The sequence below is a fragment of the Canis aureus genome, chromosome 32, assembly GCF_053574225.1.
Source record: "Canis aureus isolate CA01 chromosome 32, VMU_Caureus_v.1.0, whole genome shotgun sequence".
Lineage (NCBI taxonomy): Eukaryota > Metazoa > Chordata > Mammalia > Carnivora > Canidae > Canis > Canis aureus.
The window spans coordinates 41,366,948-41,392,426 of record NC_135642.1 but is presented as its reverse complement, the minus strand read 5'-3'; the positions used below and the strand labels follow the sequence as shown (position 1 = coordinate 41,392,426).

General features: G+C 38.8%; 1 protein-coding gene across 6 annotated transcripts in view; it reads right to left on the bottom strand.

Moving 5' to 3' along the window:
* Positions 1-25,479, bottom strand: part of NEO1 (neogenin 1) — a 241,092-nt gene that overhangs the window by 36,549 nt on the left and 179,064 nt on the right. For 3 of the 6 annotated variants that reach the window (XM_077881799.1, XM_077881795.1, XM_077881798.1), the window contains exons 8-14: positions 20,926-21,085; positions 13,420-13,574; positions 10,891-11,039; positions 10,188-10,326; positions 6,122-6,171; positions 5,047-5,194; positions 874-984 (exon numbers count right to left, since the gene is read on the bottom strand). In XM_077881799.1, the coding sequence (XP_077737925.1) occupies positions 874-984; positions 5,047-5,194; positions 6,122-6,171; positions 10,188-10,326; positions 10,891-11,039; positions 13,420-13,574; positions 20,926-21,085 (912 nt within the window). Of the gene's footprint in view, positions 1-873; positions 985-5,046; positions 5,195-6,121; positions 6,172-10,187; positions 10,327-10,890; positions 11,040-13,419; positions 13,575-20,925; positions 21,146-25,479 lie in introns of all 6 variants that reach the window. The other 3 variants (XM_077881793.1, XM_077881796.1, XM_077881794.1) reach the window with 1 other exon arrangement.

The window sequence follows — 25,479 nt, the reverse complement described above, 5'->3', positions numbered from 1 at the left end:
AAAGCAAACCCAAATAGTCTGAAAGGCAAGACAATACAATACTAATTTGGAAAGGAAGACAAAGAGATCTAAGAACCTTTGCCCACTGGAGAAAAACAAATAGGCTGCCTTTCAATAGTTATTCATTCCTCTTGGTCCCACATCGGAGTACCAGACTCAACTAGGTGGAATGAAAAAGGCCTAACCCCAACTAATTAGAAGCCTGTTGTCAACAGATGATCAAGCATCACATTACAGCAACGGTATCAATTACTTACTCCCCTCAGTAATGTAAGTCAGAAAATAGGAACCTTAGAACCACATATTGATTTAAATGGTGGGAAACTAAGAGGCTTAAAAAAGGTAGTTATTATAATGTATCTTTCAAATCTGTTACTTCGAGGCATAGCCTGCTGTCTAAATTTTAAAAATTAGTAAACTACAAATGAGAATAAGGACCAAGGTGTTTTGTCTCCCGAGTGCAGCATCTGTGTCTCATCGTATGCACACCTATATATACACAGGTACTCACTGAATGAAGGGGTAGAAAAAAGGCAAGGTGTCCAGAACTAAGGGAAAAGGGGAAACTAGCTGAAGAAGGTGGATTGATGTGGCTCAGTGTTAAATTTCAGATCACCCATGTATTCAATGGTCTTGATAAAAAATTAGACTCAAAGCACTTGTACGTTTTTTTTTGTTCTGGTTCTGCTTAACGGGACAGGTCTTTAAAGCCACTGGGGGAGGGGAAGTACTAATGACAGCAGTGTGATACATTAAAGTTCACAGATTTAAGTCACATACACCCCCCCAAATCTGTGGCTTTCTAGTTTAACTAATTTGACTATAGTTAGTTAGTACCTAGCTTCTGCCAATCCTGTGGATTGTCGTTCTTACCATCTAAGTCACTTTCAAAAGTTTCCGCAGCCAGCCAGTCCGTAGCCGGGCCTGTACCATTGACTGTCAGAGCAGCCACTCGGAAATTATACTCAGTCCCCCGATCAAGACCTGAGACCCAAACGACAAAAAGGGGGGGAGAAAAGAAAAAAAAAAGAAAAAAGACAAGCTGAAATAAGAGATTTGCAAAACAAAACATTAACAACTTCTCATTAAGTATCTTGTCCACCAAGTCAGTACATAGCTTGATAAAGTTGCAGTTAGAGCTAATACAGCACGAGCAATACATCACCACAGCACAGAGGAGCGCCTGTATCTCCAGGAAAGGCTGATGCCCACACAGTCAAGAGCAAAACCAATGAGCAGAGTTCCCAGGAGATTACAGATCCTTCTTTTTTTTTTTTTTTTTTTTTTAAGAGCTTGAGGCCCCTCAGGGATCACTTAATGTAATCCCTTCATTTTGTTACTAAGGAAGCTAGGGTTAAAAAGAGGTCGAGGATAATGAAAGAGTCATAGCAAAGAAACAAAGTCAGTTGGTCTCAGAAGACAGCCAAGACCAGAAAAGAATTAATTCCTTCTGGTAAAGATAAAGATATCAGTTATTTCAGTCAGTTTCTAAGCTGGGCCTGCCATCATATCATGATACCATCTTTATCTTGATATTAGTTATTTTACATCACTGTGACTATGATGTGAACAAAGAAAAAAAAAAGAAGAGATGTAATTCCTGCTGGGTTACCTCACTCTGTTCTCAGAGCCACTCCATAACAAGAGTAGAACAATTTTAAACACCAAATATGGCCTAGAAATCTATTTCACAACAGCCTACCTGCATAGTATATATAATAACTAAAGGCGATTAAGCCTATTATGCGATTTTTCATAATGACTATCAGTAATAAATTTACCAATATATTGAAGGCAACAAAAATCCACATGCAAAAGTCTACCCTACAAAGTAGGGCAACAGCCAATAATATGGTCAGCTATCCATATAGTCATGCATCCCTTTTTTTCTTTTATGTTAAAACACATAACATAAAATTTACCATCTTAACATTTTATTTTTTATTTTATTTTATTTTTTTAAAGATTTTATTTTTATTTGTTCATGAGAAACACACAGAGAGAAAGCGAGAGCGGCAGAGGGAAAAGCAGGCTCCATGCAGGGAACCCGACATGGGACTTGATCCTGGGTCTCCAGGATCAGGACCCGGGCTGAAGGCGGCGTTAAACCGCTGGGCCACCTGGGCTGCCTTTAACAATTTTTTTAGTGTACAGTTCACATGAATATCTCTTTAGAGCACTTAAATACTAGATATTACACATTAGATCTTATAAGGTTATGAGAAATGATCCTACCTCCCCATATGAAAATATTGGGATCTCTGGCCAGCAGCATAGTACAGAAATTCTAAAGAGAGAACCACCGAGAGAGAGAACTTGGCCAGGATGCAGGATGGCTCTGTTAATGAATCCTGTCATATGGTGAGAGGAGAGATGGGAGGTCCTGCTCTCAGCAGACCCCTCCTGAAGCTATCTGCCCACAAGAAAGTCACCAGCAAGGCAGAAGGAGAAGCAAAATGGCTGGGCCCGAGTCAGTTTACCTGTCACCTCCCTGCATACACCGAACCAGAACGTGCCAGAGAGGGCTGTGCACATGTTCATAACTCTTAATAGACAAATACGATGGACTACTGGTAAATGTGGCTCAACTGAGGTCCCAAAAGAATTCAACCAATCAGATTATCATTCCCTGCCCTCGGAGGAGAGTTAGGATGTTTAGAAAGCAAGTGAGAGAAGAGAGAGAGTGTGTGCACAGGTGGAGGTGGACGCACGAGTAAAGAGGCTGAGAGGTCCTCTCCCCCCAGGTAACCTACAGAGTACATAGACTCAAAGTAAGGCCCACTATTCATACTTTAAAGATAGGGAAGAATGTGTTAAGTGCTGTAAGTGGCCCAAAGTGAAGAAACAACAATCACTTCCGGCTAACACGGAGTCAGAGAATTTGTGGTTCAGGACAGGACCCTGGTCATCCATATTGCTCTCTGATACTTAATAATCTTCAAGTTAATGCTTCAAGAGAGCAAAGATGTCCTTTTTTTCGCTCAGCATTGTATACCTAGTGCCAGCCCACACTAATAAGAGCTTAATAAAGTCTGGTAAACAAATGAATCTAAATATGCTTTTAAATATGCCAATGATAAAATTTAAAAAAATATGCCAATGATTTTCTCCATAAAGAAAAAGTCGTTTTTACCATGAAGGTGATCGTTCTGCTTATACATCAAACGTTTCATTGAGAAAATGAATAATCTTTTCATGGTCCAGGACTATATATTTTTTCTATTATAGCAACAAGAACAGTACCTGGTATATGGTCAATATCTACTACTAAATATTCAAAATAAAAGCCTTACAGATGAGAAATGTTATCTGTATTTGGGTTCAAATCAGAAACTGGTTTTCAAGAACACCTGAGACCAATTCTACAGTAACATTCCTTTAGTGAGATGTCTCGGCAACACCACCGCAACCATTTACTCCCTGCAGCTTAGAGCTATGGGGTTCGTGTGAAGAAACTAAGTGATTGAAAGCTACCCTTGGAGGCAAACATTCACCTATATTGAAAGAAGTCAATCCCATCTGGGAGGTGAGGAGTATGGAGAAAAGCTTGCTGGATTACTGGAGTATAAGCTTTCACTGTCCAGTGACTCACCTAATTCCTAGAAACTCATTGCAATTACACTTTTTGACCTCAGATCTTGGTTCTATCAAGAACGTGGCCCCTGGAGGCATAGGAGAGTGGTTGATGTCAAGCTTCTCTACCCAGGAGGGGGCAAGGTAAGGGAAGCTGAGAGCTCCCCAAAGGTGCTGGAATTAATTCTCAGAGCTTAGATAATGTCAGTATCTCCAATGCTTGCAGTTTTCTTCTACCAGCGCTGCTAGGAATCCCCAAAATGGTTTCGTAGGGGCATCTATCTCTATTTTTTGTAAGCACAGTACCAATATCCAAAAATCAAAAAGCATTTCATCTTCTTCCCAAGCTTCTCCTGCAAAGTCAATTGACCATTGCAGAGCTAAGTCTAATCCTCCTACTGGGGGAAGGAAGACGGGGCTATTTGGTCATCTCTAGAGGAAACCCATATTAGAGATCCGGTAAGTCCCATTTTTAGCGCGTATGCCACTTGCTCTGCAGCATATAAAGGGAAAAATACAGAAAAGGAGCTATCCTTGCCAGAATTCCCTAAAACTTTATCATGTAGCAAGTAGTAGCAAGAAAGATTACTCGATTGCTATTGTTATTCACAAATGTCTCAGGCCACATACACATGAGTGGTATCAGTGTTATAAAAATCATTTTGTAGACCTCCTCTACCAGCTAGACAGAGCAGATTTTTGGCCTATATAGCTTTGTGCTATCTTGTTTTGAGATTTCAAAAAAACCAATACAGACTAAGGGTAGTTCAACTTATTATTTTTTGACTTTACAATGATGCAAAAGCAATATGCATGCAGTAGAAACTATACTCCAAATTATGAATTGTGATCTTTTCCCAGGCTAGTGATAGGAGGTACAATCCTCTTTTGTGATGCTGGGCAGAGGCAGTTCCCAGTTAGCCTTGGGATCATGAAGGTAAACTCCTTATACACTTAGAACATTCTGGTTTTCACTCTCAGTACAGTATTCAATAAAATACATGAGATGTCCAATAAGCTGTTATAAAATAGGCTTTGTGTTAGATGGTTTTGCCCAACTGTAGGCTGATAAAAATGTTCTGGGCATGTTTAAGGTAGGCTAGGCTAAGCTCTGATATGTGTTGAGTGTATTTTTGAGCTAGGAGATTTCCAAATTTTGATGGGTTTATTGGGGCATAACCCCATCTATGTTGAGGAAGATCTGTATATATATATATATTCAAAAAGGAAAATGTGGAGAATACAGGAAAACACAGTAAAGAAAGAAAACTCAAACCCAATCTCAACACTCAGAGATGAGAGAATCTGTAAGATTGTGTTCCATTAACTTTTATCAAGTCAGAATAACTGAACCACTAGAAGTTCCTTTGAACTGTTTTTACTTTAAGTCAACAGTTCAGAGTAGTCATTAGACTAGTGTAACTCAATGCCTGAGAAAGATCCCACCTCCTACCTTTCACACCCACAGCTTACCTTCAATCAGTTGAGACAGCTGTGTCCCAGGTACCAAGGTCTCAGTGACATCACTCTTTCGGGAGGCCTTTCGGTAGCGAATCTTGTAGCCAATAATCTGACCATTTTGTGTGGCTGGAGGAGGTGGCTGCCAGTGAATCACAATACTCTGGGGAAGACAAGATTATAGGGAAAAGACTGAATATACCAAAAGCTTGGTCCTGTTTTTATAAATTGTTATCCGGAAGTCCCTGACATAAAGGCAGCAGGATCACTCAAAATTACTTTTTAATTTTAAAATCCTCAATGATCAAATGGGAAGATTGTATTTGTAGGCGACATGCACTGGGCCCTTATTTTCCTGGGTATTTAGACATTAGGTAAAAGTTTCAGAAAAGCTTTCATGAGGAAAAATATAGGTCAGAGGCAGCACGGATTAGGAAAGTACACTATGGTCAGGTGTAAGGATCTCCTCTATCTCCATTGTGGAATGGCTGAAATTAGACAACTGCCTAAAACTCTTCAAGAAGGGAATCGTTAATTAACAGCTGGTTTTTAATTAAAGGAAAAGGAGTCCCATGGTACTATTTGAAAGGACTGAGTGTCTCAGTTGTCAATGTAGCCCAGAAGGGGCTCTGGGCCTTTGAGAGGCACACCTGCCTTCAGCATACAGTGTACAGTGTACAGTGAACTTGGCTAGGAGGGAGTTTGAGCCTATGCAACAGCTGATGGATCTACCTTTGCTTCACAGTGGGCTCATCTCACAGCACTAAGGGGCTATGGTATCATAAACAACTTACTTCTTTCTACCTTATCCCCAATGTTCTGAACTGCTAAGATCTACAATGTCATGATTTGTAAAACCACAATGTATCTGCAGAAACTAGAGTAATTCTGGGATCACAGAAACGCAGTAAAGCTACACAGAAAACCCCGGAGTCGGTTTCTAACTCCAGCTTTACTGGCAGGTATAATATCTATGACACCTTATTTCTCTGCTTGATTATCATTCTTTTGATATAGAATCTCCCTTTCTATACACCCTTCTGAGGCTTACTAGTATGCCAGTAAAAATGAATAGCAATATAAAGCTTACCTTTGAATTTCTTACTTCTAGGGACAGATTCTGAGGAGCAGCACCAGGTACTGGACAGGCAAAAAAGAAAAAAAAAAAGAATTTTTTAAAAATCACCCACATATCGTCCTATCATGTGATATTCCTAGCCAGACTTCACACAAGTGCGCATCTCGGACACTAATTATGCAACCCAAAGGTCTAAACCTAGCAGCCAGTGCTCTCATGTTGATAGCAGTATGTGGATAAGGTGTGGCCATATTTGGTTCACTTAAAAAAAATGAGACACATTCTTATAAAGGTACCCACACCCAAGTCAGATTGCACCTTTGGGAAGTCAGATACTTCATTCAAGGATAGGACAGTGACTCTAAACTTCTCTAGACCCCAGATACATTCTGAACCTTCGATGTATTCTTTTGATGGCATATCTTTATCTTGGGGAGGAGCCACAAATTTTCCAGAAACAAACCTAATGTATACGGCAAGTAAGTGTACTGGATAACACTGTTATGAGTACAAAATACGAGGTACATAAATCAGTGAGCTCTGAATTCTTGTGGGGTTCCTAAACTGATTTTGAAGGCAATTTCCAAGTAGAATAAAGAGGTATTTACAATGACAGGTTCAGTAAAGGGACCATCTGACTTCCCAAGGCAACTTTTATAGCAGGGAACACTCATTTCGATATGAGAAGTTGGGATTATTGGTTAAATAGCTGCATAAATTTAGTTTCTCACATATGAGAACACAAGACAGGGCTATCTCAAATTTTATGATCTACACACCTCTTTGTAGTAACTATAGTAAGCAAAAAGAATTTAAGTAAATCTGATTAATTTCCTCTCTACTCACAAAATGTTGGCTTTAACTCTTTTCTCCTAATCCACCCATGGAAACTTCTCTCTCCCTTTCTCTCACATTTGGTGCTCAGATATATGACTAAGTGCCCACTGTGCTATATGCTTCTGGAGGACAGAGACTATATCTTGTGCAATGTTGCATCTTGTGCTAACAAAGTTCATTAGGCCTGAATCCTGGGATTCAGGCACAGAGGATCTGGAGTAGGACTTAAAACAATCGTGTTTTGATAAAAACCTATGAATGGTTCCAATCATCTCCTTGTTAAGAACCTCTGACTTAGGTGCAGAGGCAGCCAACATAGGCTGTTGCTGGTTTCTCCATCTTCTTCATCATCATAGCTAAGATTTGCTGCATGCTCCTATATGGCAGGTATCCAATCCTTACAACAATTCCATGGGTGTTTCACTCCTTTAAAAATTTTTTTTTAGTTCACTTATATTTTTTAATTTAAATTCAATTAGCCAACATATAGTACATTATTAGTTTCAGATGTAGAGTTCAGTAATTCATCAGTTGCATATTACACCACATGGTCATCACATCACGTGCCCTCCTTGATGCTCATCACTCAGTTACCCCCCTCCTCTACCCACCTCCCTGCCAGCAACCCGCAGTTTGTTTCCTATGGTTAGGAGTACCTCATGGTTTTTCTCCTTCTCTGACTTCCTATTCAGTTTTTCCCCCTTCTCCTATGATCCTCTGTCCTGTTTCCTATATTCCACATAGGAATAACATGTACACACACACACACACACACACACACACACACCCCACATCATGAAAGACTTTCTGTAATTATTCTCATCTTATAGGTGAGGAAACTATTGAAGAGGTTCAGGGCAGTGAACCTGACTGAGCTTTTGTTTCAGCTAATGTAGGAACCAAGATTTGTCTTACCCTACAGAGCTGCCCTTAACCACCATGCTAAGACACAGTCATGTGTCACGTCATCCCATGACAGCCACTGTAGTCAGTATGCAAACCCATTGAGTACAATTAAAACTGGTTCATGTGTAGATTTAAAATTCTACATTAATCATTTTTCCCTCAACTTTTCTGAAAAGTCTTGACCAAATACATGGCTTATGCAGTTGGCTGACCAAACTATAGTTTGTTATCACCATACTTCACTCCTAAATACTATATAGTACATATGACCTAAGAAAAAGGCACATTCCAACAAAACTATAAAACAATCACATTCATAAAATTTAATCTTAACACAAAATATTATCTAGAAATCAGTTGCATTTCTATACACTAGTAATGAAGTAGCAGAAAGATAAATTAAGAGAACAATCCCATTTACAATTATAGCAAAACAATAAAATATCTAGGAATAAACTTATCCCAGGAAATATAAGACCTATATTCTGAAAACTATAAAACACTGATGAGACAAACTGAAGATGACACAAACAAATGGAGAAGACATTCTATGCTCATAGACTGGAAGAACAAATATTGTTAAAATGTCCATACAACCCTAAGCAAGCTAAAGATATGGTAACTATACTGGAATTAAGATTTTCTTAAATGTCAAAAAAACTTTTAAAAATTATGTAACATATCTAATATTTAATATTTAAAACTGCCTAACAGTATATCTACCTAGCACTATGTAATTGTCCCAATACTTCCTTTACAGCTGATTTTACTCCCAGATCCATAAGCCAAAGATAATACACGTTTTATTTCTTTTTTTATGTCTTTACTCTTTTTTAACCTAGATTCTAGAATGGTACACTCTCCCATATTTTCTCTGAATAGTCCTTTTACTTTTTTAATTGCTCCCCTCCCCGCACCACCAGTTTTCTTTCATGAGACTAATATTTTTTTGAGAAGTCAGGCCAGTTTATTTATTTTTTAATAGATTTTCCCTTTAGACATATCCAAATTGAGGAAAATTCTATAAATAAACAGATCTGAATTCTTAAAAACTATTACAACTTTCAGAAAATACATATACTTATTAACTGCAGTAAACACCATTATTTTCTGTTCTATTGTAAAAATATTTTTTAAAAAATGCTGGTCCTAAAGATACAAATGTAGTGACCTGAAGGGGCATCTGCACCCCAATGTTTATAGCAGCAATGTCCACAATAGCCAAACTATGGAAAAAGCCCAGATGTCCACCATCAGACAAATGGATAAAGAAGATGTGGTGTGTGTATATATTTATATACATATATGTGTGTGTGTGTATATATATATATATATATATATATATATATATATATATATATAAAATGGAAGAGTACTTAGCCATCAAAAAAAAAAAAAAGAAATCTTGCCATTTGCAATGATGTGGATGGAACTATAAGGTATTATGCTAAGCAAAATATGTCAGAGAAAGACTATCAGCATATGATTTCACTCATATGTGGAATTTAAGAAACAAAACACAGGAGCATAGAGGAAGGGAGGAAAAATAAAACAAGCTGAAATCAGAGAGGGAGACAAACCATAAGAGACTCTTAATTATAGGAAACAAACTGAGGGTTGCTGGAGGGGAGATGGGTGGGAGGATGGAGTAACTAACTGGGTGATGGAGGGCATGAGATGTAATGAGCACTGGGTGTTACAGAAGACTGATGAATCACTGAACTCTACCTCTGAACTAATAATACACTGTATGTTAATTAAATTTAAATAAAAAGTAGTAAAAAAACAAAAATAAAAATAAAAAAAATGCTGATCTCAACCTCTTCAATCCCCTTGGCAAACTATGGTTTGAAAAATACTGCTCTAGGTCATGGTTCCATGAATATAACTTAGCTTAAAAATTCAGTCACAGGTAAGAAATGAAACTCACAAAATACTGAGGAATTAAAAAGAGCTATTTGGCATACAAATATGATTGCTAAGTGGAAGTAAAGCCAGCCTTCCATCAGCCCTGGAATGGTTTGTGTCATGAACAAGCAACAACATTTACTTATACAAAAGCCCCTACTAAAAAAACAAAAAACAAAAAAACATAAGCAACTATTCAGTACCAGGCACTCCATGTTCTATGCTCTCTCAGCAAATCTTTTAAACCCAGTGAAGTTGGTATTATCTGCATTTTGTGCATAAAGAAGCAAGCTCAAACTGTTAATTTACTAAGGTCCAGAAAAGGGGTAGAACTGGGATTTGAACTGAATCTTCTTGATATCAAAGCCCATGACCTTACCAGGACCCCCAAGTATGGTATATGTGTTTCAAAGGAAGAAAGACTCACCATCTGACAACGTTCGAACAGCAACATCTTGTGTGGAGACTCCAGGGCCATGTTTGTTGTAAGCCACCACTCGGAAACTATACTCTGTGTATTTTTTCAACCCATTAATGGTATGGGAGTGACTTGAAACATCAACATCCTTGATAAAATAAAACAATTTACACATATACAACTCAAGCCAAAAGAAATGCTTCAAAATAAAGAATTAACTCTACAAGTTCTGCATTTCATACAATGCAGACTTCCATCCCTTTTACAAAACGCTACTTAACAATCAAAGCAGATTAACCACAAACACTGGTAATTTACTGAGAAATACTACTTGATGTTTAGTGACACTTCCTGATAAAAACTGCAGAATAAAACTTGGTACAAAGAAATAGAGTCTGTTGACTCTTCATTTCTTCTATATATCTTTTTTATTCTGAGATATCTAGACAAGCAAGTATTGAGTTTTGGAAATATATTTCAACTCTACTATTCCAATCAATGGATTGAAAAATGGCTTTGGAGTGCCTAGGTGGCACAGTTGGTTAAGCATCTGACCCTTGGTTTCAGCCCAGGTCATGATGTCAGGGTTCTGGGATGGAGCCTACTTAAGATTTTCTCTCTCCCTCTTCCTCTGCCCCTCCCACTCATGCTCTCTCTTTGTCTCTCTCTAAAATAAATAAATATTTTTTTAAAAAAAGGCTTCATCTTATACCTGTTCTTTATCAGTCCCTTTTTCCATATAGTACAATTTGTAATTCTGAATTTCCCCATTGCCAGACAATGGGGTCTCCCAGGTGACAGTGATGGAAGTAGGTGAAGCTGCATATGCTCGGATGTTTGGTGCTGGGCCAGGGAGCTGAACTAGAAAGAAAATTTTGGGACAGCAAGATATGAATGAAATTTACGGCACTCCTCAATAACCATTCTCAGCAATAACGTCATATTGGCCATGTCTTTAAAAACAATAAAAACTAAGTAAAACAATTGATTTGATTGAAGTGTTTCTAGGATAATATATAATTAAATACATTTCCCTTTATATGACTCAAATTATAACTAAAAAGTCTCTGTGAGGTATCTCAAATATATTCAAAGGAAAAAATAAACATTGCAGAATTTTTCTTGTGGTTTATAAAATCTGAGTTTTTCTGCAGGACCGCAGCACGTAAAAGCTGCCATCACAGGAAGAGAGCCCTCTGGGGATTAAAGAGTACACATATGATGAGCATGAGTAAAGAAAGTATAAAATTGTTGAATTGCTCTCTTGTGCACCTGAAACTAATATAACATTGTATGTTAGTTATAGTGGAATTAAAGTAGAAAACAGTAAAAAAGAGAGAGCCATCTTTTGCTAGGCACTGGGGATACCGTGATGGACAGAGTCCCTGCCCACAAAGAATTCCCAGTCTAGAGGGAAGTCAGACATACAAAGAGTTGCAAATGTCACAAGTGCCATCAGGTCTCATAATGATTGTAATGAAAACAGAAAAAAGAATACACGACTGTAATTTGGAAGGGGGGTGTGCAGGCAAGGGAAGGACTGGGAAGCAAGAAGAAGCAGCTTCCTCAGATACCAAGGGAAAAATCATTCCAGTTAATGGGGAGGATGTATGAGAAGACAGTGTAACATGGTTCAGGTTGAAGAGCTTCTAACGTGCTGCTGTGCAGTCTGCATTTTCTCTTGTAGGTATTAGGTAATTACTGAAAAATTATGAGCAGGAATGTGACATGACATGATCAGATCTCTGTTCAGAAAGGACATGTGAACATATGCATAGAAGAAAAACAATACTTTTAAATCAGCTATGATTTATTGAATGCTTATAATCAGTCCAGCTTAAAGTGCTTTATGTGTATTTAAATTCCATCTTATTTAATCTTTGCACTAACTCACATGAGAGGGATGCTTTTATCATCCCTATTTACAGATGAGGCTGAGAGGCTAAGAACCAACCGTTCCCCTATGATGGGAAATTAGTGAGTGGTGGGGCCAGGAGTTGCACACTTTCTGATTCTAACACGTGGACTCAAGAAGACCAGGTAGGAGATTATTATGACACCCTCTGTGGGACGTATGTGACTGGAAGACTTGATGGCTGGTTATGGGCTGACTGTCCAGCTCTCACTCCTACAACAGCTCCCATACCTTTTTGCTACATTCTTTTTGTCTAACAAGTTCCAGTCCCAATTTATACAGAAATTCCGGAGGTTGCCTATACCTACACTTTGGTAGACAGTCTATATTTGAAAACAATTTCTCTGGTGCCAGTGTTTCTGTAACAGAATCCACTAGGTTTAGGAACAGGAAAAAAACGAGCAAATCGTAAAACGAACCAGCTTTCTTAAACAACAGCTCGACAGTTTCGCTACTAGAGTAGAGAAACCTGAATGTGCTTATTCTGACAGTTGTTTGCTTAATTTAGTCATGAATCATGTTATTCACTTAATGTTAAGAGCATTATTTTGTGCAGCCTGACAGGTGGGATTTGTCACACTTCGGGAGCTACAGAAAACTTTCCCCTAAGTTATTAAAGGGGAAGGAAAATAAAACAATCCTCCAATTCTCTTGAAATCACTTTCAAAATATTCATTGGATAAACACAAGCAAATATGATCCCAAAAAGGCACTAAGAAATTCTTTCACTTCACCTGCACAGTGGCATAATGAATGGAAAAAATTTTAAGTTAGTTTGTTCAGCTAAGTATGTAAAATATTTTCTGAGGGTTGACTCCAATATTTATACCTCCCCTCCTGCCACAGGCTGAATACCTCCAGATGAAGTACAAATCTTTCCATTAACTTGTCTTTTGCCAAAACATGTTATAGCCACTTTCTATCCTTAAAAAACCTCAAGAGAATCACGTTCCCCTTTCATCTACATTCTAATTTAATCTCTTTCTTCTAATCAAACTCCTTGAAATGATTGTGCTGCCTACTTTCCTTAGAATTACCGAGGTACAATATTAGATAGATAGGATCAGAGGAAAGCGGATAGAAGGCATCTGAGCTAGGGCTTAAAGAATCAGGAAAATTTGAGTGTGTATCAGCAGAGTCATATTGCCTTCCACTATTTGCTACTGTTTGATGTGAACTAATTCTATCTCCCCTCGCTAATTCATAAGGTCCTTGATGGCAGGGACCTGGTACCTTCTGTACGCTGTGGTGTACACGGCTACATAGAAGGTAGACCTTCCTACAGTCTACCTACAGGCAGGGCCAACAGGCAGGTGGAAGACTTACCCTCAGGCTGTGTTTCGACGCGGAGTGGGGCTGAACTCTCTCCGGAGCCATGTTTATTCTGAGCCACAACTCTAAAGACGTACACAGTCGCTGGCATTAGGTTTTGAATGGTTACCTGCATTTCTCCTGGCCGACTAGTGTTCTCAACACGTTCCCTTTGGACAAAGAGGGGTGTGGAAAGAAACAGCGTGAATTAGGAATCCCTCCAGAATGTGCAGTTTCATTTTCATGGAAATTTCTATAGATATAATAAATACCACATCAAAATCTTCATTTAAATCAAGTAAACTCTTCAAAAAGCAAACCTGTGGGGGTTGAACAGTAGAATATGGTGAGTGGTAAAGAGCAATGTCCCACATGGCTGATAATTTGCTGACGTTTTTTGCTTAAACATCACTGACTCTCTGGTCATAACCATAACTTCCTTTCAGAGAAGGCACAGACAAGGGTCTTCTCACTGCCATTTCAAACAGGGCAGCTGGCCATCAATTTTGTAGGCTTTAGGAATCACTGAGTTTTAAGGAGTGATTTTCAGGGAGACAAACACAAGGTGATTACAGGTAGGACCAAATTTTCAAGAAAATATCAAAGAATTCTGTGTATTTTGAATAAAAGACTCAATAAAAAGAAAGCTAGAGATGATCACCTTTAAAGTTGGGAACATTAAAAATTTAAATGAATCCTAAAGTAACCCAATCTATAAAATAAGCGAATCCTGATATTAATTTTTATGATTTATTTGTTAAAACAAATACTCTTTTAGAGTGATTTCTAAACTGACTTGAAATGTTTGACAAATTTTATGACAAACAGGACAAATGAATCTAGCAGTCTAGTGTCATGAACTAAAAACACAGAGGCAGTATTCTGGCTTCTTTAAAAGCGATAGTTTCCAGGCTCTACCCTGGGGCTCTGTGTGTTCACACTTGGGTCCATAATTATACTCAGTCTACGCACTATAATAAAAACTAGTTTATATTACACAAGAGTTTTCGACAAATATTGTGGAAGAATTCATTTGTTTTAGACAAAAAGTTGGTCTTTAAGGATTGCCCATCATGTAAGGAGAGATCTTATCCTGACAGAGTAATAAAAAGGCCCCAAAGTACTGTGGACAAAATTACTTGAAATTACATAATCTGTTGAAATAAAATACTTACTCTAAGATACTGGCAATTTTCCCTGAAATCACTGATTAAATCTGTTTCATTTTACATGGCCATACGCCAATTTGGCTGATTATATGTGAACATTTACATATCAGAGATTTAAGTGTTTTTCAGTGGTTTTCTATAGTTTTAAAAACTACCTTATTTTAATTTAAAATAAACAGGACTCACATCATATTCACAGACAGTGCTTGTCTATATATAATCAGGTCCATTGGACAACGGTACTATGGCAACAAAAGTTATTGCTGAAAGATACTTAAGGTCTCGACAGGTATTTTCTCTTCAGCTAACCCTCTAAGGCACAAGACTTAAAAGCAGGGTTTCAGCTGATTTCTTACACTCTGAAGTTTCTGACAGTTGCTCTGACCACAAATGATTGCTGTCTAAAAGGAAAAGTGGTATTTTACACTTCACCGAACTACAAGCTCCATGTGAGAGCACAGATTAGGTCTGTTTTGCTCACTCTGTACATAACAGTTTAAACAAAAAGTCTGACTGTATACAAAAAATTGAAATTATCTTGAGAAAGATAGTTGGGGGGCACTATTTTACTTTAAATTGAAGTGAGTGTCTCATTCATGTTCCCATATTACAGAAGAACTTAGCAGAATGCTCATACGTGGAAGCAGCATCACAGATATGTGTGCAGAATGCATGAATGGAAATTTGCCTTCTCTATATAAACTCTGTGTAGTAATAATATCATGTATATCTTTTTTCATTCCTATGTTAAAGGAAAAAAAAAACCAGGAGAAATGAGTGAAGAGAACTAAAAACATAGAACAGATTTCTATAGAAGCACAAGTAAAAAAAAAAAAAAATCACTAATAGGTATGATTCCTTAAGATGAAACAAATACCCAGGACCTGCAAAAGCTTTATCTCTAGATTGGTCCAAGGTCCCAGAACCAAGTGCCTGTCTAGAAAAAAAACTTTTGACTTCAGGACAAGATCCAGGGTGAGTTATAAAGTACAAGTCACGTAAATGTGTGAGGTTACAATGGAACTTCGGTTAGAATGTGTCAGCTAAGAGTCAAAGGAGAAAGAAAAAGGTACATTTTATATTAAGATAGTGCTAGGCTAGGCATTAAGAGTTCCAATTCTAGGGCAGCCCGGTGGTTCAGCAGTTTAGTGCCACCTTTGGCCCAGGGCCTGATCCTGGAGACCCGGGATCGAGTCCCGCGTCGGGCTCCCTGCATGGAGCCTGCTTCTCCCTCTGCCTGTGTCTCTGCCTCTCTCTCTCTCTCTCTCTCTGTCTCTCATGAATAAATAAATAAAATATTTTTTTAAAAAAGAGTTCCAATTCTAGTTCTAGCAAGCTACTACACCTTGCTAGGGGACTGTGGGCAAGTCACTATACTCAGTCTACGCACTGAGTATAGTCTGCTTCTGAGCCAGACAGTAAATATTTACCAGCTAAGAGACAAAATGGAGAATATTAAGTAGTTACTTATATGACCTATTAAAAGGTAACCATTTGAAAATATAAAAAATATTCTTAGCTCGTGGGTCATAAAAATAACGTCTGATTTGGTGCAGGGTCCGTAGTTTGCTGACTCCTGGGCTCAACTAAGATACCTAAGGCTTCATCTATCTCTAAAATGTTATTAACTTCTGGAATAACTTACTCTGCATCTTCCACTTAGTGGCTAATATCAGAAAAGTACTCCCATTTACACTAAAGGAACTGGAGAAAAAAAGGGGGGCAAACATTTCATATTTGAAAAGGCAGAGGAAGGCCCATTTGAAATCTCTGGCACCCAAGAGAATTAGACCTCATGACCCAGTCACAGAGTGCCACCTGGTGGTTGATTTTTCAAATCAGGTAGTAGGATTTTTTGTAAATGCAGGCAGCGGATTCCAACCTCACACTGAATTCTTTGGTCTGTGAAGAAAAGTTCCCATCCTCATTTTTTTTTTTTTATGAGAAAACTTAAGCTTATAAAGGTTAAATAAAAGTTCTGTTTACAAAACAAGGAAGCAGGATCTAGTCTTCTGACTTCATGTTCTTTCTACTTCATGGTCTGTATTCAGAAATCACAAACTTCATTCACAAATGAAATGACAAAAACATGACAGTCTCCAAGAAACTTCCTTTGAAATATTCCCCAGATTTATTCTGTCCATTCCAAATCACTATTTTTGCCTTTGTCCGGGCCATACCTACCACATGTCCAGATTAACTAGATTTGTCTCCCTGACTTCATTTCTCCTCCTCTTCTCTTTATGTAGTGCTCATAAACTAAGAAAAGCTATTTAATAAAATCACAGTGCACACCTGCTCAGGAGTCTAAAATGGTCCCTTCTCAAGTGATTATGTCCAAATTCTTACTGGCGTTATGAGATTTGGCTCCAAACTGCCACTTTATTATAATCTCTTACTAATTCCGACCAAAACTCTGGGCCAGTTAAACTAGCTTTCTTACTTTCCCATCCATCAAACACCAGACACACATATTAAATTGGATCCTCCTTGCATCTCTTCTTCCTTTATATATACTTGCCTTGTCTTCCCGCCTGACAATTTAATTTTACATTGAAGTGACAGATTCTCATTAAAAACAAAAGTATATATAGTTTTAAAAAATCCAAAAAATCCCAGTTTTTCTCTCTCTTCAAAACCTGTCCTTCCCTGACATCTAACTGTGGCACATACTGACCTATATCCTACCAGATAGCTTCATGTCAGGTTTCTAAACTTTAGTGCTATTGAGCTCTTGGGTGGGATAATTCTTTGTTGTAAAGGGCTGTCCTGTACACTGCAGGACATTTATCAGCATCTGTGGTTTCTACTCATTGGATGCCAGTAAGCATCCTCTCTCATCTGAGTTTTAATAACCAAAAATGTCACCAGACATTGCCAAATGTCTGCTGAGGGATGGGGGCAAACTGTCCCTAGCTGAGAATCACTGCTTTAGGTATTTACACGCACATCAAAATATACAGATATGTTGGGAGACCTGGGTGGCTCAGCAGTTGAGCATCTACCTTTGGTTCAGGGCATGATCCTGGGGTCCTTGGTTTGAGTCCCACATCGGGCTCCCCAGAGGGAGTCTGCTTCTCCCTCTGCCTGTGTCTCTGCCTCTCTCTGTGTGCCTCTCATGAATAAACAAAATCCTTATAAAAAATATATAGATGTCATTAAAAAATTCATGTATCACACTTAATATACAGATGTTAATTATGTGCCCATTCGTCCATCAGTGGGTGTTTACTTTTTTTTTCATTCTTACAAATAATGTTACAATAAACATTTTTATGGGTGCCCTATGCATATGTATATCTGTTATCTACAGAACATCTGGAAACGTAATTGTTGAATTGATGTGCATTGAAAAGATTTTTAAAAATTCGGCTAAATCACTTTCTCCAAAGACTACTCCAAAGCCTAGAGAGGATTTCTTCCCAGCATTTAAACTTGCTTAACACTAGATATTATCAACTTAAAATTTTTGCCAGCCTTTTAAGTAAAAAAGTTTCACTTTTTGTATTATTTTGTATTTCCCAGACTGTGATCAATAGCAAAAACATTTTTTAACTTTAATGAGCCTTCCCTTAACTTCTGCTAATCATCTACTTGTACCATTTGCCTCTTGTGATATTTGTCTTTTTCTCAGGATTTATAGGAGCTCTTTATATAGATTGGGTAACAATACAATGTTTTATAAATGTTACATATTTTTTCCCAGCTCACCACTTGATGTTTTGATTTTATTTATGATGTTTTATCACATGGAATTTTACAGTGTTATATAAAAAAATTTGTCGATGTCTCCTGTTGTGGCTTCTGGATTTCCTGTCTTTCATTAAAAGGCCTTTTATACTCAAATGATAAGTTGTTTCTATATTTTCTCCTGATACATTTATGAGCTTTAAAATCTATTAATCTGTCTATAATTTATTGTTATACATGATATAAGACAGAGATATAACTTCCATTCTTTCCACTAAATGGAGCTAATTATCTCAACATGATTTCTTGAATAAGCTATTATTTCTCCATTGATTGAAATGAATTTATTCACTTAACAAGTGATTATTTAGTGCTATTGTATGTCAGGCCCTATTCCAGATGCTGGTGATACTCTGTTGAATAAGGCAGACATAAGAAATAGGTTAATAAAAAGAGACTTCAGAGTGTTAAGTGTTCTGAAAACAAAACAAAAGCAAAAAAACCAAAACAGCATATGACAGCAGTGGTGTCCTGGTAAATGTTTAATAACCAGCTCCGGTTTGTAGCCCTTATCACAATAAATACTCATGCCATGCCCCGTTTTGAGCTATCAAGTGGTCATCAGGTCTGCAAAATTTCCTGAAAATTTAAAAACTAGCTTGGGAACAAACTGGCTCCAGAACACACTGTGTGACAAGGGTGAAGGGGGCCAAGTTGGGTGGGTATTCATGGAAGGCCTAGGGAGGCATCATTTGAAGGTGACAGATAAGAACCCAGAAACACCTGTTTGTGAGAGAAATGCATTTCTGGTAGAAGAAACAGCAAGGACAAAGGACCCATAGTGAAAAGAGGTTTGTTATTCTGAGGAATTACTGAATGTCTTTTCCTTTTGTGAAACACTATGAAATTAGCAATGAGATATGAAAGACTACTGGAGACATTTTAACACAGATGCCACCTGGTAGTAATGTCTTGCCTTTTTGTGTCTAGAACTGTTTATAATTCCCAAAACATCTTGTACAATGTTCAGAAAAACGTTATTCTATGAGTAGCTCCATCTATCTGGCTCAAATGAGGTCACATACACTTCTAAAGAGTGTTAAATCAAGTGGTTTTGATGAAGGTTTCTATATGTGTGGAACTTGACAGTCTAGTTATTAAATACAAATGTAGGGATGCCTGGGTGCCTTAAGGGTTGAGCATCTGCCTTAGGCCCAGGGCGTGATCCTGGGGTCCCGGGATCGAGTCCCACGTGGTGCTCCCTGCATGGAGCCTGCTTCTCTCTCTCTGCCTGTGTCTCTGCCTCTCTCTCGGTGTCTCTCATGAATAAATAAATAAAATCTTAAAAAAAAAATGTATCAGATGTAAGCTCCCTGGTAGAGACGCAAGATTTACTTCATGAGTGAGAGCCCTAACCAAAACAGAAAATTTTAGCTTTCTTGTTTTGGTGTAAATGAAGAAATCTGCTTGGCAATGCTAAGAATACATAGCACATGGCATAGTTCCTCCCAAAAGTTTTATAATTGGGTTGGGAAAACAACACAATACACATAAAGTAGCAGAAGAGTACGACTTATTGCAGTATAAGATCATGTGTTATCATAATTAAGTGCCAATATTAGTGCCACAAACGCATATAAGGGAAAGGCTGTAAATGCTGAAAAAGGTAAAGCAAAATGCTTGAGGGCTTCATGGGGCTTAATCTGGACCACAAGAACGAACTGACCAGCTTCAGGTGGGAAAGGGGGAAATGACTGAAGAGAACACACTTGAAGAAAGGTGGCACAGTGACAGCAATTAGATTGGCTTCCTTAGAAAGTGAGTTAAACTGGGAGGAGAGACAAGTAAGGTTGGACAGATAAAATAAAAGCTGGACTATAAGTAAAGTGGCCTGGGGATTCTGGACAATCTTCTATAAGCAATGAAGAAGCAATGTGAACGCCTGAAAGAGGTGGAGATAGAGAGGAACTTGATGAGAATGCAGTTTTAAGAAAATTAGCTACTAATGACTCTTGTGTCATTAAGGGGACGGGGACCCCCTGTGGGGCTCAGCAGCCCACATCCACATAAGGGTGCAGGCAAATATTCATTTAAGATTACTTCTCTAAATTAAGTCTACCTTAATTTCTAGAATCTCAATTTTTTTTTTTTAAGATTTTATTTATTTGAGAGAGAGAACACACAAATTGGTAGAAGGGCAGAGAGAGAGGGAGAAGCGGCCTGCCCGCTGAGCAGGGAGTCTGATGTGGGGCTTGATCCCAGGACCCAGGATCATGACCTAAGCCGAAGGCAGACCCTTAACCCACTGAGTCACCCAGGTGCCCCTAGAATCTGAATGTTCTAAGCCATGTCCTATAGGTTGTGCTGACTGAACCTTATAAAAAAAGAGTAGCCTTAGTTATATCTTAATTCTTCTACCTAAATAGCTCTATCTGTCCTTTTCCCATGTCATTCCCGAGGGCCAGGAAAGAATACCAGGACTTCAGTCTGATTGGGATAAAATTTAATGACCTGCAACTGAGAAATATGCATTGTGGTGGTCATATTTTCTGGACTGAAAATCTGAAGTACAGATTCTGCACAACAAAGAGCCAGAGTGGGTATAACTGGCCTGAGATAGACCAGGATGCAGCCAACTGGCTCCACACATATGGACACTTACCTAGCAATACCCTCCTTGGTGTAGAAGACAGAGTAGGTAAGGTTGTCTCCATGGGGATCCGATGCAGGTGTCCGCCATGTCAATTTGATGAAGCGGGTAGAGACGAGGGAGGCCACGACATCCCGAGGAGCTGAAGGTAGTGGTCCCGTTGTGGCTGGTGCTAGATGGTCAGTAGTGGCACTGGTCAGTGAAGTGGGAGGTAATGTTGGGATGGCAACATCTTGTCATGTGCAAACATTGGGGAATATGAAGGGCAAACCACGACGGTTTTAAAAAAGAGAACAGAAAAAACAAAAAACAAAAAAGAAATAAACAAAACCACGATGGGAAATAAAATAAAATGAATGAACATAAAAAAGGCCATTAAACTGAAGGCTAACATGCAGGCCAGGGTTAACTACTGAAAACTAATGGGCACTATTCAAGACGTATCACTGTAGAGCAAGCAGACTTTCTGGTCGCTATAATGGTTGTGGGCCAGGCACAGGGAGGTGACGGCTGAGAATAAAACATCTCACAGAAGGACATAGCAGTGACCAAGTAATTTTCTTTAATTGTAAAAACAGCATGCAACATCTGTCAAACTTTGCACATAGAAATATCATCACCAAGGAAAAACCTCAGTTCTTTTAGCTACTGTATCAAATATGGAATAATATGTAATAAGGATGAACTCAGTTACTCTCACCATGAGCTTCCTGCAGAGCTGGGGTCTTCAGCTCTGCAGGAGACTCTCAAGAGCCATATTTGTAACTGTAGTCTAATTTTTAAAAAAATTTTATTTATTCATGAAAGACACAGAGACATAGGCAGAGGGAGATGCAGGCTCCATGCAGGGAGCCCCATGTGGGACTCGATCCCGGGACTCCAGGATCATGCCCTGAGCCCAAGGCAGACGCTCAACTGCTGAGCCACCCAGCCATCCCTGTAGTCTAATATTAAACTCTGCTCTCTATAATTCGGTAATTCCTAGGCAAGTCTGATAGCCTTCCTCGCTTCACTACTATTTTATTTGCTATCTTTTTCAATTCATTTAACTACAACAGTATAGAAACATGAATAAAAAATTCTCAAACCAGAACACAATAATCAGGTAGTTTGTTAACAGTCCTCTATAATATATATTGCCATGGCTTGCAGACTTCAGGAACTTGAGGGGACGGGTGAAGCAGTGGCAAGTCAAAGCTTTACTCATTGAAGCCTGGAAGCTTGTGTACTTGTAGTCATAGGCAGTCCATTCTGTTGTTGGACACTTTGGATTTTCCTAACATTGGACCAAAAATCTCCATCTTGGGGCCTGAAGGTATAAATATAGTCTCACAATTTTTAACTAAACAAGGTCATCAGAGTTGTGTCATAACCTTAATGGGAAAATCATCAGAAGAGAGGCAGAGAGGAAAACATGAAAATTCTGGACCTAATTTTCAATGAAATCATAGGTCAACAACCTCTAGGAAAGGTCTGTGAACTGTAAGGGAATCTAAAGTGAGGCAGTCAAATAACTAAGCCACATAGAGTAAGTTTTCTAAGGGAAAGTACAGAGGAAGACCAACCTAACGTGGCTACTTAGGTGGGGAAGAGGCAAGGGTCATCCAACAGCTACCATTTCTACGTGGCACTCTGGCTCTTGATATGGGCTCACTGAATCCTTACAAACCTATGAGAAAAGTACCGTCATTTTATTTCTGTCCTGTATGTAGAGACTGACATTTAAATAGGGCTAAATCGCTCATCCTAGGTCACAGACAGTAAGTGATGGTGTGTTAAAACCAACTCTGGTTTTTAGTTTAAGAGGTTTCTGTGTTTAGCCAACAAGGAGTTCTGCTCCTGCTGTGCCACTTATCAACGGTGTCACCTTCAGCAACTCACTTACTCGCTTTTCCTCTCCTTATGAGAAAGTACTTTGAAGAGTCCAGAGTGCCATCAGAATGTAAGACTATGAAGTCACAGCCACAGTCCTAGAAGATACAAGTCCACACACTCCACTGGTACAAGTGTCACTATTGTAAGAAAGTCACACCTGAATGGCCTGTAAGGGCTTATTCTTATCTTTGATGCTTCAAGAGATGTGCTGCATCAGAGAAAATACTTCTCCTTCACAGCGTTCAGAGTTCTTTTTCATATACTGTGTCAGTTTATTCACACAACAACCCCATGAGGGAGGATGCAAATGACAAAACTGGATGCTGGGGTGAAGGTTAGAAAGGACTCAAGGACTCTCAGGTTTCTGGCTTGGGAGGACAGGTGGTTGGTGGTATCATTCACGGATTACGGCAACATTAAGAGAGGCTAGAGCCTGAGGGAGAGATAGCAAACCTGATTCTGAACATGCGATGTCCAAAGTAATGATCCAATATCCACCAGAGAAATGTGTAAGAAGCAACTGGAAATATGAATCCCTGATTATTGTAAAACTAAGTCACTAAAAAAGAAAAACCCTTAGAGGGAAATAGTTCAAGGAGTAGCCTGCAAACAGTCTAGCTTTGTTGCCTCATTTCTATGCCTGTGTAGAAACACACTAAGTAAAAACTGCTTCCAAGTCTGACCGAACTCAGTAAGCTAAATTTTCCCTAACTATCTGCTGGCTGGAGAGGAGAGGAAATTTGTAATGTGAGAGGCAGTACAGCATACTGGAAAAAGCCCAGGATTTCAAGTACAAAGACCTTGTGTTCAAAACTTGACTTTGCCACTTCCTAATAATGTGAAGTTGGGTAAGTCACTTAGTTTCTCTGATCTCAGTTTCCTTGTCTATAAACTGGAAACACTCCCCACCCATGTCCCAGGCTGATGTGAACCACATGAATATCAGTAGGAAAAGTACATGTGGAAGCACTAGGTACATGTTATCACCATAATTAGCTTGAACAGGTGACAAAAAGAAGAAGGTAAGTGTAAAGGCAACCAGGAGGGGTATGTAAGCAGGAAGGACCAGGTGACAGAAGTAAAGGGTGATAACTGAAAGAACTGGTCAGGCAGGGAAACTTCAATTAGCCTATGGAACTTCTAGAGCACGCATCTGTAAGTCTTTAATGGCATCCAGCACTTCCCACTTCTGTTCTTCATGTTCACGCTTAATCATGCTAACCTATAGGCTCCTTGAGGACAAAATCTGTATCTGCTTCCTGTTGGCATCATTCATTGTGCATGTGTATACATTAGATAATCAATAAATGTGTATTTATTGAATTACTAAGTGGAAGAAAATTCAGGGAGAATGTTACTGCAATGAAGACCAGTGTTACTAGAATCTCATCAAGTACAACAATATTTTAATCTTTCTAGCTGACTCAAAGTATATACAAGTAACATTTATTATGTTATATAAAAATTTGCTTTGCAGTTGTATTTTATCAGTTATACCTAGAGTAAAAGTGTAAATAATACCAGACCATTGTAAATGATTCCTAGTTAACTATGGGTAAAATCTATGTCCTTTCTGGTCCTAGTATTTTATACCCACTTCCCCCAAGTTGGTTCTTTTTCTGCTGTTCCATGTTCTACTTGGGCAGGTATGAGCCCAGATAATCAAATAGGGGGTTAAGTTATACCAGGATCAATGGCAAATGATACTTCTAGATTGGGACTTAGACTTCCAGCATTATGGTTTGTGGACGTCAACAAATGCTCTTCCCCCCCCCCCCAAAAAAAAACAACTATAAAGCTGCACAAAACTGTCAAAGGTTGAAACTGGCCAAACAACAACCCAAGAAGCATTTATTCATGAAAATTACCATATTTAGGTGCAAACAGCAAGTATGTGCCATTTTTGCCTAGGGCTGTTCCATGCTCTCCAGCTCTGCTGGAGTAGTTTACTCAACCAGGGCAGTGCAGGCCCTGGAAGCTGGAGGCTTTGCTGCTGTCAGCAGGGCTCATCTGATGGGGAGTAATGTCAGAGTGGTAATCTTGGTGGCAAGTGAACAGGAAGGGTCAATGTCTTTGCTACTCTGAGGCTGTGATCATTTTTGGGAGCAAACCGGACTACAGACTAGCAGGACTTACGGGGAGTTTGGGAAGGTGAAAAAACACTAAGAAGATGATAAGTCTCCAGGAAGACGGAAAGCCATGAGTAGGTGCGGCAGAGCCGAGAGTAGGTCCAGGTGACCCACGTATTCCTGGCTGTTGGAACCGATGTATGTATGCACAGGACAACTGAGAGAGCCTCACAGAAAGCAAAAGCTAAGGCTGACTAAAAAATGGCCTCAAGTTTGAACGCATGCCCCAAAAAACATAGGATCCAACAGCTGAGAGTAGAAGGCTTACTGGCTTGAGGTGGTTGAGCACAACTTCTGACTGATACTTGGCTAAACACGAATTGATACACACACAAGGGTTAACCCTAGAAAGCGAGGATTAAAAATAAAAACAAAGAAAAAATAAAAGGTAAGCAGAGACATCTATGGTTACACAGTGTGGGGAAAATGGATCTCAAAGATTTAGTTCAAGTGAGCTGCTGCACAAACAAAATAACAGCCCTGGGGGAGGAGAGGAGGTGTCAGAACCCACAGTTGCTACAATATGCTATACAAAATATCCAATAATCAACAACAACAAAAA